General features: G+C 41.8%; 1 protein-coding gene and 1 pseudogene across 7 annotated transcripts in view; both read right to left on the reverse strand.

Annotated features, from left to right (window-relative positions):
* ARHGAP21 (Rho GTPase activating protein 21) overlaps positions 1 to 21,371 on the reverse strand; it is a 125,708-nt gene extending 104,337 nt beyond the window's left edge. For 5 of the 7 annotated variants that reach the window (XM_053922542.1, XM_053922541.1, XM_053922543.1 and 2 more), the window contains exons 1-2: positions 21,232 to 21,371; positions 19,467 to 19,925 (exon numbers count right to left, since the gene is read on the reverse strand). In XM_053922542.1, the coding sequence (XP_053778517.1) occupies positions 19,467 to 19,544 (78 nt within the window). In that variant the 5' untranslated portion in view covers positions 19,545 to 19,925; positions 21,232 to 21,371. Of the gene's footprint in view, positions 1 to 19,466; positions 19,926 to 20,704; positions 20,916 to 21,231 lie in introns of those variants that run through there. The other 2 variants (XM_045184017.2, XM_045184010.2) reach the window with 2 other exon arrangements.
* Positions 8,199 to 11,742, reverse strand: LOC112319213 (glyceraldehyde-3-phosphate dehydrogenase-like; annotated as a pseudogene).
* Positions 21,372 to 22,292: the final 921 nt, after the last annotated feature.

Raw genomic sequence — 22,292 nt, forward strand, 5'->3', positions numbered from 1 at the left:
TTTCTGACTACAAGTTTTATTGTCTTAGCTTTTACATTTACTTCAGTGTTCTATCTGGGGCTAACTTTATCTGGGTGGTATAAGGTAAAGAGGCAGGTTCCCTTTTGTCCATAGAGATATATACTTCTTGCAGCACCACTTGAATTCACCCATTGAATTCCTATGTTCATACTCCCCATTCTCTTCCATAGTTCTGTATATCTATCATTATACCTATTCTGTGCCATCTTGATTTTGTGGCATTTTGACTAACAGATATAAAATAGCGGTGTGAGTCCTCCAAATTTTATTCTCTTTCAAAATTGTTTTGACTACTCTATGTCCTTTTGCCTTTTCATATAAATTTTAGAGTCAGCTTGTCTATTTTTAACAAAAAAATTTTAAAACCCTGCTGGAATTTTAATTGGGATTGAATTGGATTTACATAGCAATTTGTGGCTAAGTCATAATCTTAAATAATAATGAGTTTTCCAATCCATAAACATAGTATCTCTCTCTATTTAGGTCTCTTTAAAATATTAAAACAATAATACTATTATTTTTATTCCATTTCTCATTGTTTTGCTCATAGTATATAGAAAATATTAATTTCTTTATAGTAATTTTGTATCTTTGTATCCTTGTATCCTGCGACCTTATTAGTTCTGGTTAAGTTTTATTGGTAGCTCCCTTACAACTTAACTTAGTTACTTTCCTTCCTTCCTTCCTTTTTAAAGATCTTACTTACTTACTTACTTGTGGAAAGGGGAAGTGAGGGCAAAAGAGAGGGAGAGAAACATCAATGTGTGGTTGCCTCTCACACACCCCCTACTGGGGACCTGGCCCACAACCCTAGCCTGGGAATCGAACTGGTGACCTTTGGTTCACAGTTTGGCACTCAGTCCACTGAGCAACACCAACCAGGGTTTTTCTTTTAATCCTCACCAGAAGGCATTTTTCATTGCTGTTAGACACAGAGAGAAGGGAGAAAGAGACACTGATGTGAGAGAGAAGCCTCAATCGGCTGCCTCCCGTATACACCCAGACCGGGGAAACCATTCGTGGACCTGGACCAGAGATCAAACACACAACCTAGGTATATGCCCTGACCAGGAATTAAACCTGCAACCTTTCGGTCATGGGATGACACTCCAACCAACTGGGCCACCCTGGCCAGGGCGATCCGTTACCACTTTCTATGTGCACAATCATGTCTACAAGAGATGAGTTTTGTCTTCCATCCCTTTTCCCTTCCTCCCTTTTATTTCTTTTTCTTGACTTATTGCACTAAGGAGGGTCTCCAGTTTGAAGTTCAACAGAAGTGTGGACAGCAGACATCCTTGTCCTGTTCCTGATCTCAGCAGTACAAAAGTATTCAATATTTCACCACGTATGACAGCTGTAAGGAGCCCCTTTATCAAGTGAGTAAGTTTCCTTATATTCCCAGTTTTCTAAGAGTTTTTATGATGCGTGAGTGTTAAGATTTGTCAAGTGCTTTTCCTGTATCTACTGAGATAATTGTATGAATTCTGTTAATATGTTGGACTGTTCATATGCTAAAATAATAAATTAACCTCTTGTTCCTGGGATAACTCCTACTTAATCATGATATATTATCCTTTGTATATGTTGCTAGATTTGATTTGCTAACAATTTGTTAAGGATTTTTCTATATCTACAACCATGAGAGTTATTGGTCTGAATTCCTTTTTTTATAATGTTCTCAGCCAGGTTTATGTCAGCCTCATAAAAAGAAGAAGGGAAGCATCTCCTCCCTCTCTAATTTTTGAGTTTGCATACAATTGGTATGATTTCTTCCAAAAATGTGTGATAGAACATATCAATGCCACCATCTAGATCTAGGGTTTTCTTTGTCAGGAGGCTTTTAATTCCAAACTCAATTTCTTTAACATTTATGGCACTAGTCAGAATTTTAAAAAAATTTCTCCTTGTGGCAGTTTTTGTAATTTCTATCTGTTAAGGTGTGGTACTATGACTCATAATAAATATATATATTTGGTCCCATCCCCACTTCCGGCACTGAGCTCCTAAAACCCCTGGAATTTCCTAAGTGGTGAGAGCATCGAAGGTGTCTTTTGTTATGTTAATAAGGTGAATTTTTGGCTACACCAAAGGATGGTTGCCACCTGATAATTAGATGGTTGGAACTTTTAGTCCCAACCCCCTGACCTCCTGGGAGAGGAGAGCGACTGGAGGTTGAATCAAATTTCATCAATCATGCCTCTGTAACGAAGCCTCCATGAAAACCCAAAAGGATGAGGTTCATAGAGTTTCTGGGTTGGTGAACATGCAGAGATGCAGTGAGAGTAGTGCTCCTGGAGAAGGCATGGCAGCTCCAGTCCTTTCGCCCCATGTATCTCTTCCATCTGGCTCTTCTGAGTTAGATCCTTTTATAACAAACCGGTGATCTAGTAAGTAGTATGTTCCAACTGACTTCTGTGAGCCATCCTAGCAACTTAATTGAATACAAGAAGGGGGTTGTTGGAAACTCCCATCTATAGCCTGTTAAGTCAGAAGCACAGGTGACTGGCTCTCTAAACTTGCCACTGGCGGCTGAAGTGGATGGAGTTGGGCAGTCTCAATGGACTAAGCCTTTAACTGTGGAATCTGATGCTATGATGCTCTGGGAGAGAATGTTAGGAAGTTGAATTGCAGGACACTCAACTGGTGTTGGAGAACTGTTTGGTGTGGGAACCCCCACATACTCACAAATCTAATTGGTATCAGAATCCTTACACAGAATTGCCCATTTCGCCTAAGTTGTCATATTAACTGGCATAAAGTTGTTTATAATATTTCTTTTTTATCTTTTTAAATGTCTGTAGGCTCTGAATGATGCTCCCTTTTTTATTCCTGACATTGGCACTGTATCGTCTTCTTAATCACACAATCTGCTCCCTTAAGTTCAACATCCTTTTCAGAAACTAGCATAAGATCCCTATCTAGTATACTGTCAATTCAAAGCCAACTAGAAAAGACACTATACTGTATACAAAAAACTAACATAATATTGAATATTAACTGTAATTTAAAAATTAAAAATAATTTTAAAAAAGAAAAACAGAGGTCAGTTTGAGATGGCAGGGTAGGTAAACACAGCTCGCCTCCTTGCACAACCACATCAAAATTACTACTAAACTACTGAACAGCCATCATTCAGAACTGCTAGAAGTCAAGCTGAATATAAGTCCTACAACTATAGAATTAAAGAAGACACTGATAGGGGAACTCAAGAATTAAAGATTTTGGCTGTAGTTACAGTTGATAGGCTTAAGTGATTAATGCATGTGGAAAGCTGTGATTCCAAGAACTAGAATGCCTGAAGTACGGGATTCCAGGAGGTTGACAAGATTTCAACTTTTGTGACCCAGGCGGTCTGCAAGCCGTCAGTGAGATGGAATCTAAGCGGCTGCGTTCCAGGAAGGGAAAACAGATAAAGATGCAGATAAATAACTGTTTATCAGCAGATAAAGAAATACAAGGAAAATCTCCAAGCTGTACTGCAACTCGTATCTGATTAACCTTTTTTCCAAACCCCCTACACACACTTTTCTTCTCCTTATAAAAAGGTTGGCTTGACAGGAGCTCTTAAGATAGTTTTTGAGGGTACATAACAGACGCACCATCTTCTCAGATCACCAGCATCTAAATAAAGTGCCCATAAAGATTCAACCCTTGTCTCTACTTATGGCCTCTGGTAGTGACAGGCAGCACAAATGCTGACTTTTCCGAATTCAAAGCCACATCGAAACAGGTAGGAGAAGCATAGACACAGAGGGTGCTGGTCCCACATCCACAGGTGGTAGATATTAATGGGTCCCAGCCCTACACCAGGTCCCCCAGCCCAGAGTACCAGTGCCAGGAAAGATAAGTGCCCATAACCTCTGGCTGTAAAAACCAGCCAGGGTTCAGGCTGTGGACCCGGAAGACAGAAACTGCTGTAGTCCCAGCCAGTTCCTCTCAAATGGCCGGCACTTAGACTTTGACTCAGACTCACTCCCTCTGAGCTCCACCACAGGGGCTGCAGATTAAAAGGCATCAGGGACTTATGGGGAGGAACTGAACTGCCCAGCATCACAGCAAGAACTGAGGGCAGCTTTCTCACAAACAAAAGTGCAGGCAGAGTCCATTGTTCCTTTTCTAAGCCTTCAGCCAACAGAGCCAAAGAGCCAGCAGGTGGGCACCATATCTGAGATTCCATCAACCTGGCCCACAGTTTGTCCCACCTGGGTGTTTCCCTGAGGATCTGCCCCACCCAACTTTAGAGCCCACCCAAGCTGTTTCCAGTGGCTTTTCCATAAAAATGGCTTGTCTTGGCTCATGCTTCAGATTTTCCTAAATCCTCTCAAACAACGAGCACCTGTCCTCAGAGAGCTCCATAACTCCCTCTAAGTGGCCCCAGGTCTTGGTTCACAGCTGGGCCTCACCAGGACACTTCCAAGCCAAGCACAAACAGCAGCAATCTGCAGATCACTTTGCAGCTTATGTTGGGGGACCCTTGACAGAACACAGGTGGTAGCTGACCTTGGCAGTGCCAATAGCAATCAAGGCTCAACTACAACAGGAGGGTGTACACAGCCCACATGGTGATGCATCCGGCATACTCGGCTTGGGTGACATGGGAGGCTGTGCCACTGGATCCTACAGGACACCTAGTACAGTAGGCTGCTCTATCAGCCTGGGAGATGTAGCAGCTAGATCTAATACATAGAAACAAACATAAGGAGACTCCCAAAATGAGGAGACAAAGAAACATGCCCTAAATGAAAGAACAAAACAAAACTCCAGAAAAAGATCTAAACAAAATGGAGACAAGCAATCTACTAGATGCTGAGTTCAAAACACTGGTTGTAAGGGAGCTCAATGAACTTAGTGAGGACCCCAACAGCATAAAAAGATCCAGTGAGAAACGAAGGATACACTAATTGAAAAAAAGAATAATTTATAGGGAACCAACAGTAGAGTGGATGAATCAATTTGGTTATTTGAAATATAAGAAAAAAAAAAACCCACCCAATCATAAAAGCAAGAAAAAACAATTAAAAAAAAAAGAGCATAGTGTAAAGAGTTGCTGGGACAACTTCAAACACAACAACATTTGCGTCAGGGGAGTGCTAGAAAGAAAAGAAAGACAGTAAGAAATTGAAAACCTATATGAAAAAATGACAAGAAAACTTTTCTAACCTGGTGAAGGAAATAGACGTGAAAGTCCAGGAAGCACAGAGTGTCCCAAACAAGGTTAATCCAAAGTGACCCACACCAAGAAACATAATTAAAATTCCAAAGATTAAAGACAAAGTTAGAATCTTAAAAGCAGCAACAGAAAAGCAGTTACCTACACGGGAGCTCCCATAAGACTGTCAGCTCTCAAAAGAAACTTTGCAGGCCAGAAGGGATTGGCAAGAAACATTCTAAGTGATGAAAAGCAAGGACCTACAACCAAGATTACTCTACCCAGCAAAGCTATCATTTAGAATTGAAGGACCGATGAAGAGCTTGCCAGAAAAGAAAAAGCTAAAGGAGTTCATCACCCCCCAAACCAGTGTTATAGGAAATGTTAAAGGGTCGTTTTTAAAACAAAGATCAAAAATACGGATAATAAAATGACAATAGATACATATCTATCAACAACTGATTCTAAAAAACAAAATAAACAAGCAAAACAGAAACAGAATTATAGACAGAGAACATTTTGATGGTTGCCAGATAGGTGGGATGTCTGATGGTGTGTGCGAAAAAAGTGAAGGGACAAATTGGTTGTTACAGAAGTCATGGGGATGTAAATCACACCATAGGGAATATAGTAGGCAAAGAACATATATGCATGACCCATGGACAATGATATGGGGACTGCCTGAGGGAGTGGGGTGGGGGCTGTAGTAGTGGGAGGCAAAGGAGGAAATGGGACAACTGTAATAGCATAAGCAATAAAATATTTATTTTTAATTTAAATATATTTTATTGATTATGCTATTACAGTTGTCCCATTTTTTTCTCCCCCTCCACCCCGCCAAAATTCCCCACCTATTTTATGTCCATGGTTTGTACATATAAATTCTTTGGCTTCTCTATTTCTTATAGTATTCTTAGCCTCCCCCTGTCTATTTTGTACCTAGCATTTACGATTCTTATTCTCTGTACCTTTTCCCTCATTATGTGGCCCCCCCTGCCCCGTTGATAACCTTCCATGTGATCTCCATTTCTGTGATTCTGTTCCTGTTCTAGTTGTTTGCTTAGTTTGTTTTGGTTTTCTTTTTCCTTAGGTTTGGTTGTTGGTAGTTGTGAGTCTGTTCTCATTTTACTGTTCATTGTTTTGATAATCTTCTTTTTCTTAGATAAGTCCCTTTAACATTTCATATAATAAGGGCTTGGTGATGATGAACTCCTTTCACTTGACCTTATCTGGAAAGTACTTTATCTGCCCTTCCATTCTAAATGATAATTTTGCTACATAGAGTAATTTTGGATGTAGGTCCTTGCCTTTCCTGACTTTGAATACTTCTTTCCAGTCCCTTCTTGCCTGTAAGGTCTCTTTTGAGAAATCAGCTGACAGTCTTATGGGGACTACTTTGTAGGTAACTGTCTGCTTTTCTCTTGCAGCTTTTAAGATTCTCTCCTTATCTTCAATCTTGGGTAATGTAATTATGATATGTCTTGGTGTGTGCTTCTTTGGGTCCAACTTCTTTGGGACTCTCTGAGGTTCCTGGACTTCCTTGAAGTCTATTTCCTTTGCCAATTAGGGAAGTTCTCTATCATTATTTTTTCAAATAAGTTTTCAATTTCTTGCTCTGCCTCTTCTTCTGGCACCCCTGTGATTTGGATGTTGGAATGTTTAAAGTTGTCCCCGAGATTCCTAAGCTTCTCATTTTTTTGAATTCTTGTTTCTTCATTCTGTTCTGTTGAATGTTTATTTCTTGCTTATGGTCCAAATTGTTGATTTAAGTCCTGGTTTCCTTCCCTTCACTGTTGGTTCCCTGTATACTTTCCTTTATTTCACTTCTCATAGGCTTTACTTTTTCCTCTATTTTGCAACCATACTCAACCATTTCTGTGAGCACTGTGATTACTCGTGTTTTGAACTCTACATCTGATAAGTTGGCTATCTCTTCATTGCTTAGTTCTATTTTTGGAGCTTTGATCTGTTCTTTCATTTGGGCCATATTTCTCTGTCTCAGCCTCCTGTTATGTAGTAAGGCGCATAACTTTAGGTATTCGCCAGGGCAGAGCAACCCACATCGCTGCATTGTGGCGCTGTTTGTGAGGGAGGGGTCTGAGAGGGAACAATGCCCCTTGTTCGGCTCTTAGCTGGCTTTCAGTCACTTCCTCCGCTACCCACAAGTAAATTGGGCCCTTCTGGTGTTGATTTCCCAGTGGGTGAGTTTGTGTACATTCTAGGACCCTGTGGGTCTCTTCAGTAAATGCTCCTGTGAGGCTGGGAGTTTCTCCTGCTGCCACAACTCCCACATATTTTTACATCCATAGGTTTTGAGGCTTTATTTCCCCACACTGGAGCCCTAGGTTGCACAGTCTATCTCGTTGCCCACTTGTTCCTCCCAGCTATATCAGCATGCGAATGTGGGACCACACCATCTCTCTAGCCGCCACCTTGCTGCCAAGTCCTCTCCAACTGGGCTGCCCATCTCCGTACCTCCTACCAATCTGAATGAATGTTTCTTCTTTAACTCCTTGGTTGTTGGGACTCTCATACAGTTCAATTTTCTGACAATTCCGGTTATTTTATTTTTAAATTTGTTGTTGACCTTCTTTTGGTTGTGCGAGGATGCGAAGTGTATCTACGTACACCTCCATCATAGCAGGAAGTCCATAAAGTGTAATTTTTTTTAAAGTAATTAAAAGTAATGTCAATCTTTAAAAAATAAAATTTGTAAATTTTATTGTATAAAAATGTTATTTCAATAAAGCTAATTTAAAAAAATAAAAAAGATAAAAGGAAAGATACTTTTTCCAGTCAAAAAGATGCCAAACTTTCATCATAGTTAAGAGATATCTAGTAATATTCACTTTCTATACCATGTGATTGTGGGTATCCTTATGCTTCCTGAATATATATGTATAGTTTAGGGCTTTAAATATCTGCCTCCCTTTTTCCTAGCAATCCCACTTGATCCAAACACCATGCTTCAGTAACTTATTTGAAAGTTAAAATTAGAAAATAGATTATGGTGGTCAAATAAAAAGACAGCCAGGAGTGGCAACAGTAAGCCAAGTATTAAACAGGGAAAAATTATTCTTTTCCAAGTTCTTCTAAACTTAAGAGAATTTGCATTACCCCTTGTCTACAACAGACATATTTGTAGTGGCCATAAACTAACATGATCTATTAATATCGTCAGCTAAGAGTTCTTGTGTGGCTCATACCACCCAAGGAAGACTCTAGTGGTACCTGGTCTCTCCCATTGAGTATACAGTATAATAGTAACTGTTCCTACTAGTATAATTTTTAATAAAAAATAAAAGCAGCTAAAAAACCCAGATAATCTAATTTAAAAATGGGCAAAGGACCTGAACAAATATTTCTATGAGAAGTGCTTAAGCTTACCAATCATGAATGAAATTGCAAACCAAAGCCATAATGAGATATGATCTCACCCTCTTAGAATGGCTGTTGTTAAAAACCAAAAGATAGCAAGTGTTAGTGAAGATGTGGAGAAAAGGGAACCTTAGGCACACTGTTGGTGGGAGTATAAATTCGTACAGCCAGCAGTAGATGGATGTTCCTGCAAAATCAAAAACTAGAACTATCATATGAATCAGCAATCCCACTTCTGCATGTTTATACAACAGGATTGAAATCAGGACCTTGAAGAGAATGGTATTCAGTCTTTTTTTTAGGGGGGTTGCAGTGCAGTGAACTTTATTGATGGTGCATGACAAGGCAGGGCTCCCTAAGCCCCTCCCCTCTTTGGGGGGTCTAGGATGGAAACTGGAGGTTAGGAGATTCTCAGTGTGTTGGGGGATTGGTTTGGGGTAAGGACTCCCCAGCAGCTGAGGGTCTCTCTTCCTGTCCCTGGGGCTGGTGGTCCATGGGGCTCTTACTCCTTGGAGGCCATGTGGACCACAAGGTCCACCACCCTGTTGCTGTAGCCAAATTCACTGTCATACCAGGAAATGAGCTTGACAAAGTGGTCATTGAGGGCAATGCCAGCTCCAGCATCGAAGGTGGAGGAGTGGATGTCACTGTTAAAGTTGCAGGAGACAACCTGGTCCTCAGTATAGCCCAGGATGCCCTTGAGGGGGCCCTCTGATGCCTGCTTCACTACCTTCTTGATGTCATCACATTTGGCAGCTTTCTCCAGGCAGCAGGTCAGATCCACAACTGACACACTGGGGGTGGGGACACAGAAGGCCACGCCAGTGAGCTCCCCGTTCAGCTCAGGGATGACCTTGCCCACAGCCTTGGCAGTGCCAGTGGAAGCAGGGATGATGTTCTGGGCAGCCCCTCAGCCATCACACCACAGCTTGCCAAAGGGCCCATCCACAGTCTTCTGGGTGGCAGTGATGGCATGGACTGTGGTCATGAGTCCCTCCACGATGCCAAAGTTGTCATGGATGACCTTGGCCAGGGGGGCCAAGCAGTTGGTGGTGCAGGAGGCATTGCTGACAATCTTCATGGAGTTGTCATACTTATCATGGTTCACACCCATCACAAACATGGGGGCATCCACAAAGGGGCAGAGATGATGACCCTCTTGGCTCCACCCTTCAAGTGAACCCCAGCCTTCTTCATGGTGGTGAAGACACCAGTGGACTCCACAACATATTCATCACCAGCATCACCCCATTTGATGTTGGCAGGATCTCACTCCTGGAAGATGGAGATGGACTTCCCATTGATGACAAGCTTTCCATTCTCAGCCTTGACCACGCCTTTGAACTTGCCATGAGTAGAATCATACTGGAACATGTAGACCATGTAGTTGAGGTCAATGAAAGGGTCATTGATGGCGACAACGTCCACTTTGCCAGAGTAAAAGGCAGCCCTGGTGACCAGGCGCCCAATACAGCCAAATCCGTTCATTCTGATCTTCACCATCGTGTCTCAGGATTGAGGCTGGCACTGAGCAGGAAGACGCGGCTGTCTGTTGAACTGGAGGAGCAGAGAGCCTGGTATTCAGTCTTAAAAAAGGAAATCCTGCCCTTTGCAACTACACAGATGGACCTGGAGGACACTGTGCTAAGTGAAATAAGGCAGACACAGAAAAGCAAAAGACTGTGTGATCTCCCTTATATGTGTAGTCTCTAACAGTCAAACTCACAGAAACAGAGAGCACACTGCAGGAATCAGAGAGGTGATGGTCAGGGGCACAAAGTTTTAGGTATGCAACACATGTAAGTACTGGAGATCTACTATACAGTGCAGAGACTGTAACTAACAACATCATATTTTATACTTTAAATTTGCTAAAGTGGTAGATTTTATGTTTTGTTCTTACCACAAAATAATAATAGTAACAACAACAATAATAAAGGAGGGAGGAGGCAACTTTGGGAGGCGATGGATACATTTATGGCCCTGATGGGTGGTTTCATGGGTGTTATCCACAATCTCACAGAGATGTACAGTTAAATATGTTCAGTTGTTCACATTTAAATCATACCCCAAAAAAGGGATTTTAAAAAGAAATGAAGTCATCTACAATATTCAGAACTCTGAAATACTTGGGCATCTAAGAACTATTATAAAAGTAGGACCTTTTAAGAAGCTACCCCTGGACCTCTGTTTAAATAGCTTCATTTCAAAGTCATCTAGAGAAGCTAGGATTTCCTATTAACTCTCAGTGGCATAATTACTGGGGTCCAAACTAAACATCACCTCCTAAAAGAAAAGCAATACATCCCCTTATATGCAATCACATTCAAGGACATCAGTTTTCTCAAAGCCTTCTCTTAATCCTTCACATTCAAATCATTCTCTTTTGAGATGCCTATCAACCTTGATTATGCTTTCTTCATTTGTCCACTGGTCTCACTCTGCCAGATTCTCTTTTGTTAGTAGCTTCGCTCCTTCTCCAACATCACTCTCACTGACGTCAAGAAATCCTGCTTCTACTGCAGAACTGGCAGTTGGACTCTGTAATTAGTTTACATTGTATGTGCATTGTATTAGCCAATGCATCGTACAATCAGTGAGACTGAAAGACAAGACTGACTCAATGGACAGACAGAAAACCGCTGGTGTTAAGGAAGAAAGGGTGTGCAGAGAGAATTATTTTGTTAATGATTTGTTTATTATTAATGTTAGAGTGATTTCTGAAACCATTCACAATGTATACTTAGATAAGGAACAATGTATTTTTTCTTTCCATTATAAGTTTTCTTATTCTTGATAGATAATATGAACAAATAAATACAAGATGCACCAAAGAAATTATTCTCTCTATATATAAATTCAATTTTATAAATGGCAGTAGATCAATCTCCATCCCCTTGCGAGCAGAGAAGGGTATCTAAAATACATTATTAAATGAAAAGAAAATACATTGAAAATAGTTTCCTAAAAGCATTACAATTAAGATCTGATTTAAACTGGATGCCCAGAACAATTCCCTCCTCTTGTATATAAAATATATTTTCAGAAGCCAATATGGAGAACCCAGAAGATAAAGTAGGTAACTCGATCATGTTAATACAAGTTCTTTTACATACAGAATCTTTATTTACTACAAAATACTGGAGATTAAGATGTCTAGGTATCTCAAGGTTTTAAAAAACGATGTCTATTAATTCCCAAAATCAGAGTAGCTAAGACTTATCCAGAAGAAATGTAATCATTCTAATCTACCAATATTTAACGATAGTCACCACATTTTCAATAAGGAGAAAATCAAAATGTTTTTAAGAATATAAAGTCCTGTCGAGATATGTTAAAGATTAATGCAGTAAACAAAAGAGAAATTAAGAAACTATGTCTTCATTAGGTTAAAAGGAAAAAGAAGGTGTGGGGTTATAAGCAGCACAGATTACATCTCATTACTCATAACCACACCAGATGTCTCTTCAGAACAGAGATAGACAATAAGGGAGTAAGTAATCAATTCTGAATCAAAAACATGCCCAATATCATACAGAAAACTCAACAGCAGCTAGCCTGACTATGGAAAAGTAAACTCAACTGGCTGTTTTTATGTAACTGTTTATTCTGGTCTGTCTAAAAACTTTCCCAATAGATGAATATTCAGAAATATCAAATTTGGGTTCTAAATCTATTCTCTTATTCACAATCTACACAGTGGAATAACTTGCATATTAATAGACAATTAGAAAAAAGCGGACTTATAAAAAACAATTTCCATCACATTAAGTTTCTTCAACCTATAGTACAATATGTCCACTTGTCTTTCAGATTATCTTACAGGCATAAAGGCCATCTTCCAGATTTTATTGTGAAATACACTAGTTACACAATACTCACTTTTCTAAAGAATATGACAACTAAAAAAAAAAAAAACTATTTTGGTGGAAGCAGTCCAAAATTGAGATTGTGCCCGAAGACATCTTCCTACTTAAACCAACAGAATATATCAAAGGCTCATGATATCTAAACATATTTAATTCCTTATGGTCAATTAAAATTAAATACTTGGTCAATCTTTAAGTCCAATAACCTTTTGTTCTACTAATCTAATCACATCAACCAGAAAGAAAAATAAGTGCCTACCATATGGTCTTTCTGTAACAGAAAATAGCTGCTTTCAATAACAGCATCTGCGCATCTCTGTCAACACTAGCAGTACCCATACTTGAATCAACATATTGTTAAATATAATAAGATGACAAATCTCTTCACAAAGCAAAGAACAAAAGAAATCGAACATCACTTGTGTACTAGATTATTTGACTTGGTTACAACTAAAGCAATGAAGGACCAGAGATTATGTAATCAAGGAATGACGACTTCAAAACATGTTTAACTTGAAAGAAATGAATGCTATGGATCACAAACAATGTATGGAGAAATTTTCTTTAGACCTGGGTACTCATTTTCTTGACGGACCTTATCTAGTGATAGGTCCCACTCCACACATTCAAATCCAGACGTCTGCTGAAATGCCACTTAAAGATACTTGCTGCTGGCATTGCTGCTATTCTTTTTTTATTTTTTTTAAGATTTATTTATTCTTAGAGATAGGGGAAGCAAGGAAGAGAGGGAGAGAAATATCGATGATCAGTTGTCTCTCACATGCCCCCAGCTGGGGACCTGGCCCCAAACCCAGGCACGGTGCCCTGATCAGGAATCTAACCTTTGACCTTTCACTTTGCGGAACAACACCCAACTCACTGAGCCATGCTGGTCAGGGCTGGCATTGCTGTTACTCTTAACTCCAACAGGCTTTATCTTTAATCCTAACTTGCAGCATAAAGCTTCTGACGTGCTATGGTATTCTGACAGATTCAGGAGCATGAATGAACACATGTTTAAAATTAAATGATAGTGTTATATTATATAGTACTATAACTATAACTATAACTAGACCAGAAAAATCCTAGGCCTCCAATTAGGAAAACATAAGCTTTTACAACAATTTTTAAATGTTGGTTTTAGTAGTAACGTATCCTTTTCAAAAAGTATTTAACCATTTTTTAAGCAAGGTAGGTTTTCTAGAAACCAGATTTTCACCAGACTGATAAAAATCACCTATTTTTAAAATCTGTAAATGGTATCTTTTTACTATAGATCATTTTTAGCTCATAATGAAATGTTTGATATTAAAATATCAAAAATAAAAGGAGCATTCCTTTACTAGCCATTCATTCATGTTAAGAAAAAAAATTATGTCAATACAGATATAGTTTCTTTCTACAGTTTCTCTACCCGTCTAATTCCCTATCCACTAGTCTGTTAATTACTATTATCTCATCTCTTGATACAAATTACTTCATACAGTTGTACTACACACTGCCTTGGTTACTGTCACTTGGTTATCAGCTTCCCAAAGGTAAGAAAGATGCAAAGAAAAAAGGCACCAAACTTGTTAACAGCAGTGCTACTAGAAACACAGGTTTAAGAAAGCACACATACTTCACACTCTACATATTTTTGTATAATCTAAATTAAGTACTCACATATTACATACCTAGATAGAAACTCAGTAACATTTTGGAGTGTTTCTTAGTCCTCATTTCATTCATTCATTGGGAAAAAAAATATCTGAGGGCCTACAATGTACTAAGTACTCTTCTAGGCACAAGAAATATTAATAATTATGGACACAAACTGCACTTCACACTTACATTCTAGATACATTATCTGTCCAAATAAATAAGCAAAATGAGGATAAGCACGTCAGATGGAGATGACGTGACCCTGATGAAAATAAAGCAAGGAAGGAGGGAAGGTCTTGTCACAGGAGCAGGGGAGACATATTCAATAAACAGAATGGCCAATAAAGGCTTCACTCAGGAGGTGATCTCTAAGCAAAATCAGAAGCAGACAAGGAAGCCTTGGGGTAGGGGATATTGCAAGGAGAGGGTACAGCAAGTGGGAGGGCTCTGGGGAATGGCGTGTGCCGTGAGTGTGTGCACAAGAGCCAGAGTCCACAGAGGCCAGTACAGAGTGAGGAGGGTGAGGGTAACAGAAGGTGAGGTTAGGGAGGGGGCAGGGCAGACCATATAGGGTTTTGCTGGGCAGTCAGAACTTTGGCTTTTATCCTGGGGCAAATGAGAAGCCATTAGAGGAATTTGAGCAAAGAAATGACATGATCTGTTTTATAAAAGGTCCACTCTGATTACTGTGTGAAAAGAAAAGACTCTGGGCTGGCAGGCACTGAGGCTGAGAGACCAGTCAAACAGATTTGCATGTTATACCTAAGAAAAATGAAGAGATCAAAGATTACTATTGCTTCAGATGAGGACTGTAGAAGGAGCAAATTGGAAAGGTGACCTCGGGGAATGGATGTAGAGAAGCAGGAATTTGGTTTTGGATATGCCTCCTTAATATCCGAGAGGACTTTGATCAGTCAGGTCAGTTGGATATAGAAACCTAAATTCAAGGGATAGGTCAGGGATGCACATACATACTCACACATATAAATATATGTGTATTTATGTACATATATGAATTAGCAGTTTATACTTGATATTTAAAAGCATGAAACTAGGTATAGCAAGAGGAATAGAGTGTCAAACTGAGCCCTCAGGTATATGAAGATTTAACAGGCCAGGAAGCTAAAGAAACTTCAAAGAGACTAAGAAGGAGGAAACAATGAGGTAAGAGGGCAAACAAGACACTCTAGTGTACTGAAATCTAAGTGAACACTTAATAGAAATTAAGGCCTTTCCTACATATCCATTCATTCATTCAACAAATATTTATTGAACATCTACTATGTACCAACTGCTGTAGAAACAAACATGGTCTCTATTCTTATGGAGCCTGCAATCCAAGAGAATATGGATAATAAACTTTTAAGCGCTATTCCTAACAAGGTACAGGATGCTTTGAGATAATGCACTAGGGGCAACTAATCCAACCTTGGAAGGTCAGGGAAGGCTTTTCCTGGGGGAAGTAATGTTGAAGAAAAGACAAAAATGATGAGTAAAAATCAGCCCGGGAGGAGTGGAGGCAGAGGAGGGGAGGCTGAAGGAAGGGTGAAGGAAAGAGGCATTTATAAGGACCACTTACAAGGACCTAAAGTGAAGAGAGAGTGATTCCCCCAGGGGAACTGAAAGCAGCTTTGTGTAGGACATACAGAAAGAGGAAACAAATGAGACAGGAGATGGGCAGGCCAGTCCGTCACTGTCCTTTAAGACTTCCCAGGAGTTTGAACTTTATTCCCAAGGCAATGGGGAACCAGAAAATTGTTTTACACAGGGCAATGCAATAATCAGCTTTCTATTGCAGGAGGAGTAGTCTGTGGCAGGGACAGAGTGATGGAAGAAGACAAGCCTCACCCGGGTCTATCACGGAGATACAGCTGATTGAACTCAGTAGTGACAGTGGTATTTGGAATGTGCCCTCAATAGGACTTTGGATAGGAGGAAGGAGTGAGATGAGCAGGGGATGATAACCTAGTTTTTGACCTGGACAAATAAGGAGATAGTGGTGCTACTCACTAAATAGAAGAAACACAGGTTGATAGCAGAGGAACAATTTGTCGAGTTTGAAATGCCTGTGGGCTATCCAAAACAAAACAAAACAAATCAAAACAAAACTGGTACACAATTGGCTATACAGGTCTAGAAACAAACCATAAAATCTGAAATAGAGTTGTAAATTTGGAATCACTGGCATATAAATTAAAGCCATGGGAGAGTGTAAAATAAAACCCAGGAAGTGAGAAAAGAGAACAGATTAATTGGGAGGGCCTGGCTCTGTTTAAAACCAACATGAAGAGGGCAGCAGAGGAAGAAGAACCCTAAAAGAAAAAAAAGAGCAAGGGGGTGAGATATTGAGGGAATAGGCAGAGAACAAGGGAATCTGGGATAAAAGCAAAGTGTATAGTGTGTATTCCAGAAAGAAGAACAAAACTATGAATTTTCATATGAATTCATGCATAGAAAGTGCCTTATTATTTACACTATTCCAAAATCAACCAACAAATGTTTTTCACCAGCTATAATACATTCTAGTCACAGGATAATCTTAGCCCGGGTGAAGAAGCAAAACATAAATTAATTAGCATTAGTAAATAAGTTTATTTTAATAACAGGCAGTAGAAGTGCTAAACACTTGACAACACTGTAAATTACAGATAAAAAGCAAAATGAACGCTATAAACGGGGAAAATGATGTGGCCTAGAAAACTGAAAGCCAAAGTTTTCACCTTTGGCTAAAAAAATAATAATAATAAATAAGAAAAAGCAAATTGAACCTCAAAGGACAAATACAGTATTAATGAAAGGGCGAAAGAATATCAAAGGACTCAGAGTCTACACAAAGTGACTTTGTGAGCCAAGTTACTCAAGGCTAGGTGTTCAGAATACTTTATAGATCAAACTGTACACACACACACACACACACACACACACTCCCCCAAAAAACACTTATCTGGCTCAGATTAAGTGAAACCAATTTTGAAAAATATATCTTTCAATGTGCAAAGTATACAATTTTTTTTGTGAACACTGTGTGTCCTCCTCACTGTAAATACCAATCTAGATATATTCTACTGGATTGTCACAGTTCTTTATTACATAAGAAGACTGCTATTTGTTTTTTAGCCTTCCAGTATATTCTTGGGGAGGGGTGCTTACATTTATTCATATATCACCAGAATTACATTCCGATTCTTAAAATGAAGAAGAAACTTTTGATCATTTTTCAACAAAGCAATAAATCTTATTCATAAAAGGTGGAGTTAGCTAATTAGGTAAGCCATGAAACAGCGAATCCTATTAACTCACTATATAGATTTCTTCTGTGCTACAAAGTTAAGTTTTTTTGCTGATTAATATTAAGATATATGCTCACTTCTTGGTTAGGTAAAAACACAAATTTATTATTCAAATACACATTTAGAACCTAGCTATCGGTTTTTTAAAAGTTTTTAAATAATGACAGTACTACTCTAGAATGTAATACTTCTGATAAAATTAAGCGCCAAAATTAAACACGGTGTTCAGAGACTTTAGTATTTATCAACCCAAAGTTGATACTCAAAGCATTCCAGGAGCAACTCATCTACATATCCATTAAAAGACCAAAGAATACCTTAGTTTAATACAAACTCAGGTAATGTATATAGTCTTTAAATGAGCAAAATACAGACAATACAGTGTTTTCTTGGTTCCCAGACTAAAAATAATATGGCCATGCCAGCAGCAAGGGCCAAGTGAAAACAAATTTCACAGTCCTTGAAAAATACATAACTGTCATTGTTAATAAAAGCCAAGTTTGCAACTGGAAACACTGCCTTGTAAGCCAAGAACAAGATGTGTCTATTATAAATTCTCAGTTTCAGGACACTCTTTAACTGACCAAAAAAAAAAAAAAAAAAAAAAAATTCAAATAACATTGTTCTTGCAAATATAATGCAAATGAATGCTAATTAAAGTATTCAGAAGACAATGACAAATAAGGCTTTAGGACCACAGTACATATTATTATGTAACTACAATACACATTAAGCAACCACCAAGTTGTAGGTAGGCCTTCAAAAAGGAGTGATTATGGTTTACCATGATCAGAGGATTGTGGTGTTATACTTAATCATGTTTTTTACCTGCAAGCAGGTGTTTACAGGTGTCAAGGAGTAAAACCCTGATTCTACTTGTAAACTTATAGTTCTGTCTAATAAATCCTACTGTACCTACCTATTTTCTGCTTAAACTTTCTAATCCAATATGAAGTAAGCTGCATGATGTAATATTCTCTGCACGCTTTACAAACAAAAATTTAACTTGATTCATTTTTATTAAAATGCAGAAATTCACACACTTAGAATTAGACCTTGTTTCAACAACCACAAAGTTAAAATTTAACACTTACAAGGCACGAAATGAATGTCAGTAAAAGCTCATTTGGGAATGTTGCTGCTATCTAAAGTGACTTTAACCTTTCAATAAAAATATAAGCATCTTAAAAATAACATTTATAAGAATAACAATACTCAATATATTTAAAAAGTAAATTACTGAAACTATTAATAACAAACTAAACCCAATATAGTCATTACAGAAGAAAAATCCAAAAATAAGGAAAAAGATAATGAGAGGCAACAGGGCACATGGGTGTCATAAATCAGTGGGACCTTCTATGATTTCTGTTCTGTCTGCTTAAACATTTCAGGAAGCCTGGCATAAAATCTTCTGGGCCCTTCCAAAGATGCTATTCTGAAGGCAATGCAAGCAAGCCACCTGGCACCCCGGAGCAGCTCACAGGTTCTCTGATCAGTGAAGGGAAGGGCCAAATAAAGAACAGTAAAGGGAGGAGATTTTTCAGGGAGGTGGAATTACAACTCTTCAAAGTAGTTTTCCAAGGCTGTGCCTAAACTGGCCAAGAGGAAAGATTTATTTTTCTACCCAAAACAGAGATCCACACCAACAGCAGCCAGGATACCCATTGCTATCAAAGAGAGATGAAGGTTCAGGTGCAAAAAACACACCAACTGCCACCACCTCAGAGAATAAACCTTGGACGCATACAAAATTCACAAAGCCATCTCCTAACCAGCCCAACTCCAAAAATGCTGGAGGATGGGGACCAATGGAAAACAGACGTTTGGCATTCCCAGACAACTGAAATGGGAGAATTCCCCACTCTGAGGTGACTAAGATGGTGACATTTCAAAGTGAGGAAAACATTCCTGCGAAGGAATCACTGGCAGTTCTTGGAAATAATGAATGAGGCTTTACCTTGCTATTGGTCAGGCAGGGGCGCTTCCACCAATCAGCTCAAAGCCCCCAAAAGCCTCTTCTTAGGTCCAGTGACAAGTAGCCTGCCCTCAGAGAGGGCACTCTCAGGAAAGCAGGCCACAGGGGGCCTGGAATGCTGCCTCTGCACTTACCTCACAGGCGGAGGCCCCGTGGGCGTTGAGTGTGTCACCATCTCCCTCAGGCAGACCAGTCCGACGTGTGGCCATCATTTCATTTCATTTCAAATCACAAAGAAGGGACCAACCCTTTGGAGCCCACATTGGGGGAGGAATGCCACCACAGAGCAAAAAATAAAAAAAGGAGGGGGGTGGGAATAATTCCACACCAGGCTCCAAGGAGGGACAGGGCTGGTACAACAACGTGCCAAGGAAGGAATGTTTTTATGAAGCCCCTGCAGGATGTCCTGATGATTTCTTCGGACTTCAACTGACTGCACCGTCTCCGCTCATTTCTAGAGACTTCAAAAACAAAGACAAGCTTCTTGGCAGCTAGTGAAGCCAAATACAGAAAGCGGTCCCCTTCCTCCCAAGTCCAGCTGGAATCTGAGTAGGTCGTGAAGGCTCGAGCGTCAGCTCCCAACGAGATCGCTCCTGAAACGGGGAAAAGTTAAAGGGCGTGAACTTTCTCCAGACGCTGACCTTAGCCTTGCCCACAGGTCTACCCCAAGTGCCCATTTCCAACACCTGGAAAGACAATTCGATCCATGCTGACGAACCTCACAAATTAAAGCTGAAATAAGCCTCCCGAATTGAAAGAAAGAAAGAAAAGAAAAAAGGAAGATGTATAAATTGGGAGAAAGAAGAAACATCATAACTGCATGGTGGTTGCGACAAAGACGCCTGGCTGTTGTGCAGCCTTCAACAAAAACCATTCCCTTTTCAAGTGCATTTAATTAATGTATTTTCTGTGCAGAAGTGAGGGAGTAGAGACGTTCTTCCGCATCACCCAGATAGGTACACTTAAAGGAAGTTTTCTTTCCACGAGACTAAAATGGGATACTTTACACAAACCCTCCAAGCTCCCCTCCCACCCGCTCCAAAATAAAAACAAAAAAACAGCCTCGGACGCAGCCAGAGCCCGCTGGGTGCCTCTAGGTGCCCGCAGCCAGCCCCGCGCCCCGGCCGGAGTCCCCGAGGAGGCGGCTGTTTTCCTTGGCCCGCGGCAAGGCTGGGTGGGGACGACGCGGGGCCGGGCGGGACTCCGGCGCAGCTCCCACTCCGGGGCATGATTCCGGAGCTACCTAAATAAAGCTGCAACTCGAGCAACTTTTATGTAGTTGCTGCTCCCCAAACTACCACTCGACATTATCTTTCCCTTTCCCTGTGGCCACCTAGGGGGAAAAAATCGGAAAAAGAACACCACCACCCACCTACCACGACTTCCTCCGCCCCTTCCAGAGGCGGGTCGGTGATCTCGATCTCTGGCGAAGAGCTGCCCAAATACGTACTTTGAAAAAGGTGTGGGGAACCCGGTGAGGAAAAGACAAAAAGCTAGGGGCTCAGCCTTCCCGCCCGCTGGCTCGGCGGCTAAGAGGAGTGGGGACACGCGCAGGGCGCCGGGCCCCGCAGGGACGCGCTAGGCCGCAGGCTCGGTTAATATTCATGAGCGACCGGGAGGCGCCCCTCCTCCAAGGCCGTCGGCCGGACCCCGGCGCCCGCCGCCGGCCTTTGTGCCCTTCCCTCCTCCCTCCGGCTCTCCCTCGCTCCGCACACGCGGGTGCGGCCCCTCCGCCCCCACCGGGCGCCTGCCGTGGGCTTCCCTCCGGCCACGCGCCAGCGCCTGCCGGTCGGGGTGGTCCGAGGTGGCGCGAAGGAAGGAACTCGCGGCGAGCAGGACTCTGCCCGCCTGCGGGCTCTGCACCCTCTCGGCTAAAGCGGAAAATCAACAGAAACGCACCGGAGGAAGCAGGCTAGTGGATCTTCAGGGGACTCCCAGGCTCCAGGACAGCGCGCCCCGCAAGCCCAGCGCGAGCTGGTCCCAGCCGGACGACGACCTGGCGCTGCCCGCCGCCGCGCTCCGAGGCCGCCGCCCCCGGCCGGCCGCTCCCAGACACCGCCGCGACCTGTCCCGGCCGGCCCCGGGCTCTCGGCCGCCGCGGGAGGGCGTGGGGCGGGGCGGCGGCCGCCGGACTCTCCCCTCGCCTCGCGGGGCCGGGCCGGGGCCGCGCTCGAGCGCCAGTGATCGCCGAGTGACAGAAGTGCCTTGCTTTGCTGCCGCGCCGAGCTGTTTCCCGGGGGCGGATTTCTCGCTTCTTCCTCCCTGGATCCACCTCCTCCCACTCCACCTCCTTCCCCTCCCCTCCCCAGGGGAGGCTCTGGGGCTGAATATTTTCTGTCTTGAATAATACGGTCCCGCGAACCGACGCTGGAGAAGTGGGATTAGCCTGGGGGGCGGGGGGGGGGGGGAGTTGCTCGCCACCCCCTTCCCAATGTATCTCGGGACCTACAGGCCTTCACTGCCCACCCCCCGGTACCACCCTAAGTCCGGACACAAACAAAACCTTCCCCGCCTTCTCCGACCTCCCGAACGCAGAGCGGAGCGGCCAGGAACGGAGCTTTCTACGGGGAAGAGACTCGGTGCTCGGCGTCAGAGCAGGAGGGGGGGGGGGGCAAGTGTACAGCTAGAGGTGCAGAAGTGAGGGATCACAGGTCCCAGACTGAGGGGGACAAGTCTTGGTGAATTGTTTGCCCCTTTTTCGCAGCGGGAGGGGAAAGAGGCTGCCAAGCGCAGAGGGACTTAAGGATAAGGGAGTGTCTTTTCAAGCCCAAAGGCAAAATAGCTTCTGGTAACGGAAGAAGAGGGTTGGAGCGAAGCGTTATTCATTCAGCTTTTTCCCCTTTTCAAATCTCCAGAGCAGCGGAACGAGTTCGGCGCTGCAGGCGGAACGGAGGAAAGGTGGCTGCGCTGCTCTACACAACAGGTCACAGCGTCTCCGAGCTCCGAGGACAACCGCGGCC

This window comes from Desmodus rotundus, chromosome 4, assembly GCF_022682495.2.
Source record: "Desmodus rotundus isolate HL8 chromosome 4, HLdesRot8A.1, whole genome shotgun sequence".
Taxonomy (NCBI): Eukaryota; Metazoa; Chordata; class Mammalia; order Chiroptera; family Phyllostomidae; genus Desmodus; species Desmodus rotundus.